At 31.1% G+C, this 15,549-nt stretch overlaps 1 protein-coding gene and 1 pseudogene across 4 annotated transcripts; one reads left to right on the top strand and one right to left on the bottom strand.

Moving 5' to 3' along the window:
* The window catches only part of LOC126857744 (fatty acid synthase-like), a 124,538-nt pseudogene extending 121,584 nt beyond the window's left edge, over positions 1-2,954 (top strand).
* Positions 2,955-3,762: 808 nt separating this feature from the next.
* On the bottom strand, positions 3,763-13,480 carry LOC126857724 (E3 ubiquitin-protein ligase SMURF2). 4 transcript variants are annotated; one of them, XM_050607429.1, is made up of 13 exons: positions 12,928-13,236; positions 12,167-12,205; positions 11,972-12,080; positions 11,759-11,892; positions 11,191-11,455; positions 10,615-11,114; positions 10,255-10,504; positions 10,005-10,171; positions 9,437-9,627; positions 8,911-9,308; positions 8,305-8,765; positions 8,028-8,219; positions 3,763-7,142 (listed from the first exon to the last, which is right to left on the bottom strand). In XM_050607429.1, exons 1-12 carry the CDS (start codon positions 13,025-13,027, stop codon positions 8,032-8,034), a joined length of 2,802 nt encoding a protein of 933 aa, XP_050463386.1. In that variant the 5' UTR covers positions 13,028-13,236; the 3' UTR covers positions 3,763-7,142; positions 8,028-8,031. The 4 variants fall into 4 exon arrangements, with proteins under 4 accessions (XP_050463386.1, XP_050463388.1, XP_050463387.1 ...); XM_050607431.1 differs by lacking the exon at positions 12,928-13,236 and adding an exon at positions 13,259-13,480 and having other exon boundaries at positions 3,763-8,219; XM_050607430.1 differs by having other exon boundaries at positions 3,763-8,219; positions 10,005-10,168; positions 12,928-13,237.
* Between the last annotated feature and the right edge of the window lie 2,069 nt (positions 13,481-15,549).

Genomic DNA, 15,549 nt, shown 5'->3' with positions numbered 1-15,549 from the left:
GATTGCAAATGTGCGTTGCGTCTTCATTCAAGATAGTAATGCTGCTAAATTTGATTTATCCGCAAAGTTTTATGAGGAGCAATTGGACAAAAAACTATTGGCTAATGTGTTAAAGGGAGGTCAATGGGGCAGCTATCAGCATTTATTATTAGATTGCAATAGCAACGTGCAAGTGGAACACGCTTATAGGAATACACTGACGACTGGAGATTTAAGAAGTTTGAAGTGGATTCAAGTCTGTTAACATATTGTCAGAACAAATATAAAAGTACACTTTGCAGTGTGTACTATGCGTTGTTAAACTTCAAGCAAGTGATTCATTTTTAATGATTCATTAATAATATAAATATAACATATTATCATATTGATAAATACAATTAATAAATAAATTTTATGTTAACAATAGGGATGTTATGCTAGCACTATCAATGAGCATCATTTCATCATCAGGGATGAAGAAGTGTTTATTAGGTCTTGAATTCTCTGGAAGAGACTCGAGCGGTGATAGAGTGATGGGTATAGTTAAAGCAATGGAATTGGCGGCCACCGTGCTGCCAGATAACGATTTTCTCTGGAAAGTACAAGTAGACATTGGAACAGATCGATCATACCGGTCGTTTATACGACCAGTTACTACGCTTTATTTTTACGAGGTCAATTAAAAACGGATGAGAGTGTGTTGATTCACTCCGATGCGGGCGGTGTTGGCCAAGCAGCAATCGCCATCGCGCTGCATATTGGCTGTACGGTCTTCACTACTATCGGCACGCTGGAAAAGCAGTTATATCTCAAGAAAACATTTCCGCAATTGACCGATAGGCACATCGGTAGTTCCCGAGATACGAGTTTTGAGCAATTGATCTTTGACGAGACTCAGGGACGTGAAGTCGATGTGGTGCTAAATTCGCTTGCAGAAGAAAAACTACATGCCAGTGTACGATGCCTCGCGACCAATGGTCGATTCCTCGAGATCGAGAAATACGACATGTTAAATGGCAACCGCATAGATATGTCGATGTTTTTAAAGAATACCGCCTTCCACGGTATACATCTGGAAACATTGTTCGAGGACTACGCGGCCAAGCGAGAAACGATTAGGCCTGTTTTGGAGGAAATCGAGAACGGTGTGTGCGTCCGTTGCCAACAACTGTATTTTCGGAGGAATACTTCGAGCAGGGATTCAGATTTATGGCGACGGAGAAACATATCGGCAAGATATTGCTGAAGATTCGAGACGAGGAACCGCAGAAAAATGTGCTATCGATGCCAAAGTACGATAATGGCCGTATCGCGTATCTACATGAGTCCGGAGAAATCATATGTGCTGATCGACGGTCTCGATGGAATCGATCTAGAATTGACTAATTGGATGATAGATCGCGGAAATGCAAGATTCATTATTCTCATGTCCCGTACCGATATACGCACCGGTTATCAGACATTTCGCGTGCAACATTGGCGCAAGAGGGGAATCAAAATCGTTATCTCTACGGCAGACATCACGATGCCATCAGGTGCCCAAAGTTTGATCGACGAGAGCAACCGACTAGCTTCGATTGGTATAATTTAATTTGGCAGCTGTGCTAGGCAACGGTTTTCTTGAGCACTTGCAGGTAGCCAACTTTGAAATAGTATCTTTGCCAAAAGTCAACGGTACAAGAAATCTGGATGCGACGTCGAGAAAGTCCTGTCAATTATTGGATCACTTTATTGTGTTTTCATCCATATCATCTGTGGCAATCTGAGTCAATCCAATTACAATCTTGCGAATTCAGCTATGGAGAGAATGATGGAGCAAAGACACGCCGCTAATTTGCCCGGACTTGCTATTCAATGGGGTACTATCAAAGATGTCGGCTTATATAAAGGTGAAATTTACGTCTTTACCTCTTTTCATTAAATTCATTGATTCTCAATTTTTTTTCGCGAATCTTACTGCCCTTTTTAATTTTAAAAATTTTGTTCAAAAATGCCTTTATTCTATCTTATAAGTATCAACATGTGGTTCGCATTGATTCTTTGAAGAAGAAATAAAATTATATATGATATAATAAAATAATATATTCTATATCATATATTATTTTATTATATCATATATAATTTTATAACCAGGGACAGTATCAAAAAATAATTGTTGAAGATAAACTATTTTGTTTAAAATAATTAACAAATATTAATGTTATTATTAAAAAAAGAATAACAAATTAGAAAGCATTTAAATATTATATAAAATGTTCTCGCAGATCGTTAAAGTCAACAATAATTGTTTTTTTATCTCTTGATATTATTATATGATATTAATTGTTTTTATAGATACAAAGATTTAGAACATCTATACAAGCGCTATTTTACCGCAACGTATGACCAGCCGTCTTGCAACTACAGACATTTTTCTTCAACAACTATATCCAGTATTATCATCCGTAATGGTAGCCGAAAAATCCGAGAGTAACAGTGATAAAGTTGACTTTGACCAAATTATTTGCAACATCTTTGGTATTGAAAATGTCCATCCGATGACAACTTCGAAAAATTGGGTATCGATTCACTGGTTTACATGGAAATAAAACAAATTCTTGAAAGAGATTATAATATTATATTATCGTTCCAAGAGATTCGTGCCTTGACTATAGAAAAATTAAAAAATTTATTGACGCGATAATTTATGGCGAGCATCATATTTTGTGATAACTTAACAGATTAGAAGAGAATGCAAAGAGGATTGCAAGTTTCTATAATATATACTTCTTAACTTGTTAAATATTTTCCTTTTAAATCTCTTCTTTCCAATGGCTTTTCAAGAGGTGTATGAAATATGATATATTGTATGAATAATGATGATATAATTGTGATATAATGATATTTTACTGTACTTTATAAAAATGGTGATATAATGATATTTTATTGTACTTTATATATAAAAATACTATGGAAAAATGATGCGTCTAAATAAATTAAATGATTATATTCAAAGATAATTTTATTCTTATTTATACTGATTTTGAAAAAGTTTTTGATAGTATTAATCATGGTACTAATTAATAAGCTTTGTGCTCTTGGTATAGGTAACTTTCTTGGACTGTCTATCAAGCTTTATAAAAAATAGATCTCAAATTGTAAAATAGAATAAAAAAAATGGTAAAAGAATCCAAATTATTTTTATTGAATTAGGATTTATGCTAAAAATCTTTAAGTCAATCCTTGAGGGATTTTCAAGGGGAATTCCTCATTTGAATTCTTTATTGTTTAATATATTTATTAACGATTTAAGTAAGTATTTATTCACTCTAATTGTTTACTCTAAACCGACGATTTAAATATTTTCTGTCGAATCACTAATTCTATTGATGCCTTTTACCTATAGCAAGATCTTCTTAGATTTGATGCCTGGAGCCAAGCAAATAACAAACTTTAATCTATTTAAATGTCATATAGTATATTTCAATCGTAAGAGAAATAGCTATTTGTATAATTACGTTCTTAGCAGAACTCTTTTCTCGATTCTTGACTCTATTCGTGATCTTAAGATGATTTTTTTGTTCTAATATCGCACTATATTGTTTTGATTATAACTTTGTATGCCAGAATGTATTGTTTGTCTGTTTATTATTTTTCTCGTATTGAAGCAAAACCAAATACCTACACACCTCATATAATAAAAAGAGGAAATATTACTGCCATTCTGACTTTGTCTCTCCACAAAAAAACAGTTGAAAATGGAGACTCCCACTCAGGAAAAGAAACCACTAAATCACATAAACATTAAAAAAAAATCCATACTTTGAATATTTTATTAAAATATACATTTCGTCCAGAATACAAAAGGAAAAATTATGTACACTTGTTTCCTGAAAGGCTTGCGCAATAAAATGACCATACTAAGAAACATGAGAGATTTTAGCTGTAATAATAATACATTCGCAATAATATATATATATATATAGTAATATGCATAATAATCTCCCAATTACCAGCACGAAGGAGAGACAGTCATTTATAATCTAAAATTATAAATAATAATATATTAATTATATATATTAATTTATGATTTGTGCAAATTTGTTCACAAATTTTTAGAGAGAGAATTGCTAACTATAAATCTTAATTTTTTTAAAATACAAATTTTTTGTCAACCGGCGCAATTAGATTCTGTCTTTATAATCGGTCATAAAAAATATTCTTATAATAATCCTAATACTTCAACATCGGCTAATTGACATAAAAAAACCGGTATCTATAATAGTTACTGCGAAGTTATTTATTATCATTTTTTTTCATACTGTATGTGTTCAATCCTTTATCAATATATCTCTTATTGTTTTTATTGGTAAAGTTTCAACATATGTATATACAAAGCTGTATCGTTTCTAAATAGATATAACACTTTTGCAGGTTTTGTCTAACTGATTCTGATAATCCAGCAGGATAAGATAAAGGATTAAAAAGAGACTCAAGATTATTGCTATTTTACATAAAACAAATTGCAAATCTTAATCATAATATATTTAAATTTGTGTATCTCCTTTCTAATTCACAAACTTTTCTGCAATATTTACCGCTTGCAAGCAAATTTATTTTGTGCAATATACTAATATGCAATATATTCATTTATATATATTTTATGTGAATCCTAAATATTGTCTCTCTTATTTTCTTTTTTATCTCTTCATCTTTATTCATAATTCCTTTCCTTCCAACATATATTCGACAAATAACAGAGTAATCATATTTTATCATCCAATATAATAATTTTGACTAAATGTGTAATTTCCCTATACACATCACTAACATTAAAATTATAATAACATAATTCACAAAGTATATGTATATATACAATATTCAGTATCTAGTTTTCGATGTTAAATATCACCCATCTAACACATGTGTAACATGTAACTCATTTTAGAAAGAGACATTAATTTAATGACAAATTAGAAATTACAAATGATAGATTAAGAAATTGCAAATTATTCATAATATTCTAGTTTTTTTTAGATGTAGCTAATATATAGATAAAAATCCTTCTAAATAACAGATATTTAATTTTTCAAGATACTTCTTTGGCTATTCTTCATAGTTGAATTGTAATCTTATCATTACTCTGTCATTTTTTTTTATTCATTCATATGATCATCATAGTATAAACTGACACTTGTGTAACATATATGTTTATATATATATATATATATATATATATATATATATATATATATATATATATATATTTGTTTTGAAAGGAGGATAAAATTTATATCACATCCTAAAATATTGTATAAATACAATTTTTCCTGTTTATCATTAACACCAACAACAAGGCACGTTCAAGGCCTTTATTGCTATATAGTGACAAGATAATGATCAAAGTAATAAAAAAAGAAAGCAATAAAGAAATTATAAGAGAAGTTTTCTATTGTAAAATCTCTTATGTTTAAAATGTTTTTTAATAAAATTTTAATATAAAGAAAATATCTAAAATGTGAAAATAAAAATTCATTAATCTTAATATGTATTGATTCAATCTCAATAAATCTCTGCATTTTTATCAACTTTCTCGATTGCCTGTAGTCTGGTGTTAATCTTAAATTTGTAGCAATCTCTAGATATCGAAAATAGCTTCTTTACTTAATTATGTCATATATTTGGCATAATTATATATATCTCGTAAAAAATTAGTGGATTTTTTAGCATATATATATATATATCGCTGATAAAATATGTATTGAAGCATTTACTGCATCCGAGAAACAGACTATGATTCGTGTTGAAATAAACGCAATAGAATACAGACATTACTACAGAAATGTCCATTTATGTGAGCTTAGCGCTCTAAGAGCTACCCATTATCCTACTTGTGAGTCGTAATAATTACGTTCCTCGTTATAATCACGTTCAGTATTCAGACCGTGTTTCAGACATTGAAAACGGGTGACACTGACGACACTTCGCACAACTCAGACAAGATATGGGAACGTTTTATTCCAAAGAAGAACTAACAAAACTATATATATATATGATATCGTGTATAAAAAAGTGAACATAAAATTATGCACCAATTCTCAAGATTTGAAAAAGGAGACTTTAGGTGCCCTTCACACTGTGGTTTTCGTCTACGATATGTTCCATCACAGTTATGTGCATGATACAAATACATAATAATGTAGTAATTATACAAATCGGTGATTCATGCATGTTATGAATTAGACAGTTTTACAATAGTATCATATATTGGACTAAAATAAAAATTTCGTACGATAAATAAGAGAGAAATAGCGCTATATCTTACTAAAAGCTTAGTAAGATATATGGATATGTTTCGTAAAGTATTCAAACACAAAAGTCAGTTCGATCGAAACATTATAAACTTACATAAACCCGTCGATTGAACTCTTTCCTTAGATAAGTATGCTTTAAAATTAAAGCCAATGTACACAATTGTAAATGTCAATATTAAAATCAGCGTGATTCCATTGCAGAGCCGTACGTGTACAATCGAGTACGTCCGATCTATGCCTGAAACGCTACTTTTATTACATATTACTCTATTATACTAATCTCTAATAAATTATTTACATCTTGTCAACGCATTCGATAATATCAATTCTTAACAAGCAACAAATGATCTTGTTGGACTTACACAACGATAACATTTGTTGATCGCAAAAGCTCTGAACGAAAATGTTACAATATATTAGGTTCAATATATTACAAGCCTGAAGAGTAAAAATATAATTAGTTTCAAAATATTATCTGCGCATAAAAAATAAATAGTAATGATGTCAAATAATAATCAATAATAATAAAAAAAATGAAATGTAAGTCAATTTATATTTGCAGAGAGAGCTCTTTGATAAAAAACATATATCATATATGTTACTTCAAATTAATGATTTAACACAGAATTTGAAAATACACTTTCCAATAATAATATTATTATTATTTCTATACTCTCTATAAATCAGAATAATTCTGTAATATAAATTTCATTTCAATTAAACATTTGCGTTCAGAATTATTATTATTATTATATCTCTATATATATATATACAAACTTTCCACTTCTTGTCTAAGAAGAGACATCAAGGTCGTAATACATTTCAAAATACTAGATTGCCAGCATTGTGCTTAGTTGATGTCTACTCCTACTAGAATTTCATACATATATGTAATTTTCATTTAACACACTAATTCCTATTATTCGATAGATAACTGATATGAAATTAATTGACAGTGCAGTTTGCAAATGTTATTCATGTGTGTGTGATAAGAGTGACAATTAAAAACTTCCAAATATGAATCGCATTGTTAGTTGTGTGAATTGATTCCCTATTGCATCATCTATTGCTACATTTACAACCGCGAGATTCTTGATTCGTGTACTTTTTTCGTGTTTCAATAAAAAATCTGTACAATATATGAACATCATATAATAATAATATATAATCTTTCAGATTTTATCTTTTATAAAACTTGCATACATACTCTGTCCTACATTTATATCATAATTCGATTAACGCGAATCTAACTTTGTTAAACTTAACAAAATGATTTTCAATGATTTTAATTAATAGAAATAAAATTAATAAAACTTTCAAATGTATACAAATATAAAAAACAGATTGATCAAAATATTTCTTGTAAAACTGTAATGATCCTCGTACAGCTTGAGTTATTAAACCAAATAATATTTAAAAAACCAATAATATTTTAAAAATCGTTACTCAAACTTGTTTAAAAGTGGACGTAAATCATTTTGTTGGATATGCAAGGTACCGATCATGATTCATAATTGCAAGGCCATTCATATTTGTACACAAGTCAACAAGATATCGCGCTGATATCTTACATAACACTTTCTTTCTATAATTCTCCTAAAACTCATCTTGTGTATGTGGTGTTTTATCAATGTAGAGAATAAACATAGTATTTTTTTAGAAATAACGTTATCTATCATGAAAATTCACTTTCTCGGATTGCCTAAATATGTTTTAGCATACAGAAATGATCATGACAAGTCTGCAAAAACATACCTTCTTATTCGACTGCAAAGCCGCAAGTTTCTTCAACCGCTTGTGTGAGTTTGTCAAGCATTTTTTGATAAGTCGGATAATTTTGCGGTATGTCTATTCTATTGAAACAAGTATGCGCTTTTGGTAGATTTTCGCTCGGTGCATCAACGGCGTGTATTGTGAAAAGTCGAGGACCCGCCGCTCCAGTCGATCCTATAAATCAAAACACAGTACAAAATGCTACAATGATATTTTTAACGCGATGTGTTTAAAGAGCTGATATTAAGTGAACATTTACCTTGTAAAGCTTTGAATCCTTGTAACGGAACCCTGGAACTGCCGGTGACGAATTGAAGTAATCTTGCCCTCATTTCTTCGCCATACGACTCTACTATCTGCCAAAACCATTGGACAACCGGGGTATCGGGCGTACAATGCTTGAGACGAGTATGCATTTTCCAATCGTTTATATCGATAGTGCCCAAACCACCAATAACTAATTCTAATTCACGCTCGTCGAACGGTCTCAGTAATAGAGGAGGAATCAATTCGTGAAATCCTTTTTGTAATGCTAAGAATTGTTGCTCGATACCTCGCATGAATCGATAGTTTACATATAAACGAACATATTCCTTCTTGTTTTCTTCCGTTACCGCAATGTCTTTACCGCCTGGTTTTAATTCGTGATTTTTCAACATACCAAAACTGCTATGTTCTACAGAAAACGTGGCATCCAACACGCCGTCTATGCTATTTTCCCTAATAACGAAAAATATAAATAATAAGTTTTTGAAATTATCTGTGACATTTGTTTCCAAAGCAAAAATATTAAATATTAAATATTAAGAAATATTAATAAATATTAAATATTAATAAATTTCCTAGAAAAAAATATGTTACTTACAGCATCCATGTAAGGCTCCTGTGCAGTTCTGGATCGACCCCTTCTATATCATTCAACGTTATACCTTTGTTAAGCAACATTTTATAAAACGGAGTCGTGAAACCACCATCAATGTGGTGACCATGAAAAACGGCAATGCCTATAATCCTCCCGGCAAAATGAAAGTATGATAAATGTTCCGGATTTATGCCTGAATCCGGATTAATTTGCAGAGTGTAGTTATCATCCCTCGAATATTGAAAGAGTCCGTATTGCGGGTTTAGCATCTCATGAGACAACAAATATAGCCACTCACGCGCCACGCCACCGTAATCCAGACCTTCTTCACCACGAAATTTGACCATGAGTCTTTTACGCATATCTTTCGGGCGCATTTTCATTATCAGTCTATACGATTCCTATAAGAACAAAGCATTGCTTATAAAAAGAAACTCTTGTAAAAGGAAACACTCTGAATTTTTTATATTGATAACCATGTATTAAAATTAAAAAAAAAATAAGTAAATACTTTTAAAAAATTGCTCACTTCAAATATTTCATTTCTTGACACCTCTAATCTACAATGTCCACTCTGAGGTTGAAGCGCGTTCAATTCCGCTCGAAGACATTTCAACTTCGCTACCAAATCACGTTTGTATTTTGGAAGAAGCTCGTTATCCATAAGCTCTTTTGGTAATTCTGACACTGTTTGAGCATTTTGAGATGACGTGCTTTCCACTAAAATTTAAAAAAAAAATTTTTTTATACAAGTGTACTAATAACACTAACATAAAATTAAAAGTTTTAATCTTTACAATAATGTGCCCTGATGAACAAAACTCTCCCGAAAAGGAATGGCATTCTGTCCAAATGACAAAATAATAACTGAGACTGATTAACAGCTACACAGATAGACATATTGTAGATAAGATAAAATTGTAAGGCACATGTTTTGTTTTTGTTTGAAAATAAGTAGATTACGTGATCTACATTGTGCGAATGTTATCAAATATGTAAAATATATACAAAGCAAAGATATAATGTACATAAGATATTTAAAAAATTTTCTTTTTTTTTCAAGAATATTTTTTTTTAAAATTTGTAACTACACTCACTTGTTGGAGAATTATTGTTATTCCCATTTTCATTTCTTGTTGACTGGTGTGACGTGTTAGATTGAACCATTGATGAACTTGTTGTATCCGCCTCAGTAGTTTCACTCGTTACAGAACTATTTGCATTATTCGTGGTTTGATAGTTCATATTATTATTTTGTCTCCTACTATCAATAAAACAATAATAATTATATATATTATGTTGTAATCATAAATATACTCTTCTACTTAATATTTATTCTATATTTACTTTAACAGTTTGCTTATGATTTGACTGGACAGCCTGGGATCAGTAAATTGTGTTGTCCTATTATTGTGATCTACGAAATATACCCGTCCGGTCTGAGTCTGTCTCATTTCCCATCCGCTAGGAAGAGGGCCAAGTTCGTTCGTTAATTCGTTAGCTTGTAAATCACGTGGTATCCTCGGATCATGCCAAGTAGAATATGCAGTTGGTACATGATAGAAATATACTTGGCCTTGTTGAGTTTTCCTCATTTCTATATATATATATAATAAAAATTAATACTATATTTTCTAAATAAGTTTTGTTTTCTATTAAATAGTGTATTGTATTTAAAAAAAAATTATACTGTTATTTGATTCATACCGTAACCACGAGGTAAGTCCGATGGTTGCGGAGGATCAGTTCGTCTATCGCTATTCGATACATTATTTCTATTTCTGTTGCTGCGATTAGGCCTTCGCGTTTGGCTCCCGCTGTTGGAACCACGTTCTATCCTTCCGTTTATGTTTTGATTGCCATTTTGTTCATCGATTCCTCTAATGGGGCGCCGATCTCTCACGGACGCCACCGATGTCAGGTTTCTCATATGATGATTCTGTTGCTGATTGCGATTCTGTTGTTGCTGCTGCAACAACAGAACTGTTTCTGTTGGTGTACTTCTCGGGGTATTTTGCGTCGAGTTGTCTCGACTAGGCGTTTGATTGGGTGTCCCGTCTCCATTATTCCATTCAGACGACGTGTGTCTTGCAGGACTCTCTTCATTTCTCACATTTGGCGAGCTTGTGCTACTGCTGGGAGATGTCGGTTCTGATGACAGCAACGGAGGAGGTTCCGGTGTTGTCGGTATAATAGCATTGTTAGGCCTATAAAAAATATTAATCGAATAAATTTCATATTATACATTGTATTTCAGCAATATACATAGATATTGAGCATTACCGAACATTTGGACGGATCCATTGCGTGCTTTTCGTATAATGATTTACATAGTAAAGTCGACCGGTTTCGGTTCTTCTTTCTTCCCATCCATCCGGTAAATCGTTCGGACAACTCAAATCACCAAGCACGTCGACCACAGCGTTATGACCGATCGTATTACTTACAGCACCATTGTGACCGTCTCGTGACATTAAGGATACTACAATTTGCCCTTTCACAACGTCTGTGTCATCCGAACGAGCTTTACATAAATCTAAACGTTGATCTAAAAGTATACACATTGCAAATAGTAAAAGTAATCTTTAGAAAAAAATAATTGCAACATATATAAAATGTTTTCTTCTCCTTTAAAAAGAACATATATAGAGATATTCAATATATTGACTTTAAAAAGCATATCTAAAAAAGTACAGATATAAAATTATACATTGCCTTTTCACTTATTGTAAAAAATATTATTACTTTTGAAATCATGAAAACAAGCCTAAATCAATATTTAAATATTTTGGATTTTATTAGAGGCAAGAATAAAATATAATTATATAACATAAAACAAGCACAAACATACATCCTGTATCTTTAAGTCTTTGAATGGTATTTGATAATATGCATACACATCCTAGAAATCCTCCACCTTGTTTTTTATGAAATTTTCTGTAATTCCATACAGATATAGTGATTCCATCATTCTTTCCAATGTATCTGCATAAATAAATAAATGATTTTTTCTCTACACATTAACACAAAACAGATTTTATATTTAATTTAAAAAGATACTCACAAATCATAATGTTGATTCCATTTAGGATCAAGCGTCGCTTTACAAGTATCTGTACTGTGACATTGTCCAGAACCATCGACAGTTATCTTAGCAAAAGGATCGGGTAAGCCTACAAGAAAAATTGTTCTTAAATTGTTCATTTATATTTTTACATACTAATCTCTTTATGAAAAAAAGTAGAAAAAGTAAACTTACGAAATAAATCCTTTCTTGCGAGGTTACGGGCGCATAAGACTAAAACATATAAAATCATGAATATATATTTTTGTAAAAAACTAATATATCAATATATATATATATATATATATATATATATATATATATATATATATAATGATATATTATTATATATATAATTTAATGAATTAAATATATTACTTTACAATTTTTCTACGTTAATATAACATTTAATCAATAAAATTTTAAAAAACTTTATAACAAAATTCGATTCAATAATGATAGTCTAAAACTTGCACTGTCTGTTTATATGTATTACGTATGGGATAATATTCTTTGAACTATTATATATAATTATATATAATTGAATTATATATAATTGAATACTACTATATCTTCATTATCATGAGAGACGTCTCAATTTAAGCTTAATATATCAATAATATTATAACTCGTACAAATTGTTGATAATGTCGTTTATAACACGAATAAAAGTGATAGCGAGAAATAATGCAATATATATAAAATTTTAAAAATATTTAAAAAATAATATCAGCTAAAAATAAGCCTAATTTTTCTGTGTATATATATTCTTTCTGTACTTTTTATTTAAAAAAAATCCTACATATAGAATCAGAAATTTAATGGCAGTTAATCATGTTTTGCCTCAAATTCACATAGCATATAATGCCTGAAAAAATTCCTTGCATGAGCCTTGTCAAGGATATCATGGAGATAATGACACTTCTCGACTATTCACAATTAAGATTTTCATTGACCTCCCGGAGAGTGCTCGCGGTGGGGTCGCCCCCGTTGCCGAAGGAGGTAAGCACATAACCAAAAGGGCGAGGGAGCCACGGCGAAACTTGTATCGTTCATTCAGGGTATCCCCCCGAACGTTTTGACGTTTCGCGTCGAAGCCTCCCCGCGGAAGAACACGGCGCACGCGGGGCCATATTGAACGATGCCCAAACAAAAACAGGCCGAGCGTAGGTAGGTGGATAGGTAGGTAGGTACTGTAGGTAGGTGTTCTCTCGTCGTGCGTGCAAACCAAACCGTGACTTTCACGCATAGCGCCCGACGTTGTCGGGATTAATGCTCCGCACTCACTCGTCAAACGGATCTTCATGGCTCCATTCCTCCTGCTACCGCCTGGGTTCGACATCCTGCACGCACATTTAACGCTACGCACCGCGCATCAGCGCTATAATTGATAAATAAAGTACGAATCTTGCCCTTGCCAAGAACGGCCGCGACGACGGCGACGATGCATGCACTACTCCGTTCGCATCATGCACCACGCGCGCGCGCGCACACACACATGCATACGCGCGGAAAAGCGGCCTGACAGCTGGCGGCCTCTCATGACGCGCTATACACTACGGTCGCGATTGTAAGAATCGATTCGATTGCGATTTCGAGAGATCTCGAATCGAGATCTCGAATTGAGATCTCGACATTTAAAAATAAAAATTTTTAATGTAAATGAGGAAAGGAATTCTTATCGTACATAAATAATAATATGAATAAAATATGTATATAATTCCATTTAAAAAAAATATATATATATATCTATATACAGGATATTCCAGATCAGATTAATGAAACTTCAAGGTCTTATAGGGAATTGAATTTGAAACAAAAAAGTTCCTATAAACATAGGTTTGAAAAGGCTTCGTTAGAAAGTTATAGGTAATAAACTTCGAAAAATCACGTTTTTCTAATGATTTTTAATAACTTCAAAACCTTATATTCATTTAAAAAAAAGTAATAAAATAAATCTGATGGGTAATGAAATAACAAACTGAATTACACTAATTTCATTTAATTCTGATAAGATGTTTGAAAGAAAATAAAGAAGAAAATAAAAAAGAAAATAAATAAACACGAAAAAAGGAGAAACTTGAAGAAAACCTTCTTTCGATGGTCTGTGTGTGAACTACATTCATAGTGCAAACATTGCAAATGTAAAAATTTTTTATTAAATTTTAATGATAAATAATTACTTTCTTAAAGAAAGTTTATTAGCTACAACTTTTTAATAAAGCGTTTCCGTTCCCGATTTATAGGAACTTTTTTGTTTCAAATTCAATTTCCTATAAGACTCTGAAGCTTCATTAATCTGAAACACCCTATATACATATATATATTGCATTTAAATATTTTTTTATTATTACATTTTAATTATCTTGATGCAGATAACTTTTTTGTTTCTATGTTTTACTTATGGTAAGATATACTTTATATGCTAATTATATATAAATGAATTTTATGCTGAATTTAATAGATAAAAAAATAATTTAAATTTCTAACAAGATTAATATAATATAAATAATTCTTTCAAATAATTTGCCCCAGAAAAAATGGGAAAAAATCATATATTTGTGTGTGTATGTGTGCGCGCGCGCGCATGCGTGTGTGTATGTGTGTGTATGACCATATATAATAAATTAATTTTTTCTCGAATTTCCAAGAAAATTTTCTAATAAGACAATTATATTATAATGAACTGCTGCCTGACGTAATCAAGAAAATAATTGGCATTGACGAGAGCAGATGAATAAAGAGTTCATTTATGAATATTTTTATTTTTATTTAAAAATTCTGGATTAGCTGAATAAGAGAGAATCAATAAGCAAACAATCAATTAGTCATATAAATTTAAATAATGGATAATCATTAAATGGCTTACTAAAACAGACTGAAATAATCAAGAAGAAAGTACTGTGTTCTTTAAAAATGGAATATAATGAGATATATTTATACACTGTGTTCCAAATAAGAGAAAGCAATTTATAAGAGAGAAATAATGCAATATATACGGTTGGTTGAATAGAAATCGAGAAGTCTGCTGGTCTTAATTGATATTCGATCTATTTCACTACGCTTTTTAAGAGTATATATAATGTGTGTGTGTGTGTGTTTTGCTCTCTTTTACAATTCACTTTCTCCAATTTATTACAAATCTAAATAAAAAATATTTTAGATTTTCTTGTTAGAAACAAACAAACATTACCTACTCGCATTAAAGTAATTCCGTGCTTTACCACTACTAAGTCACACGCGATAAAATATACATATGTCCAAGATTGTTTTTTTCGAATGCATTGTGCAGCTCTTACATAGAGTGAAAGTGAAACTTCCTGTGCTTTGTTGTATAACGTCTCGTCTGCTTTGTGCAACATGACAACAAGCGTGCGAACCGCATTCAAATATTTTCGTATTTTGCAATGAAGGCGATGGATGAGAGGAAAGAGTGTCAGAGAAATGGTGAGAAATATCACACAGTTGAAAAATTTGTGTCAAATTTAACAGATATTGCATGTCCCAAACGGTCCACACAAATTTTTCTGTTAATTTAAATTTAATACATGTTGAATGATAACACAATGTTAATATTT

Source organism: Cataglyphis hispanica, chromosome 22 (assembly GCF_021464435.1).
Source record: "Cataglyphis hispanica isolate Lineage 1 chromosome 22, ULB_Chis1_1.0, whole genome shotgun sequence".
Taxonomy (NCBI): Eukaryota; Metazoa; Arthropoda; class Insecta; order Hymenoptera; family Formicidae; genus Cataglyphis; species Cataglyphis hispanica.
Note: the sequence above shows the minus strand (reverse complement) of the source record. Positions and strands in the feature narration are given on the sequence as shown.

Bases quoted from the DNA above. Each gene is read 5' to 3' on its own strand.
- LOC126857724 (XM_050607428.1), bottom strand. From the start codon at position 13,027: ATGAACGATACAAGTTTCGCCGTGGCTCCCTCGCCCTTTTGGTTATGT. The intron at 11,456-11,758 runs GTATGTTTGTGC...GTATACTTTTAG, and splicing joins AAGACTTAAAGATACAGGAT to ATCAACGTTTAGATTTATGT. The intron at 9,628-10,004 runs GTGAGTGTAGTT...TTTAAATTTTAG, and splicing joins TAACAATAATTCTCCAACAA to TGGAAAGCACGTCATCTCAA.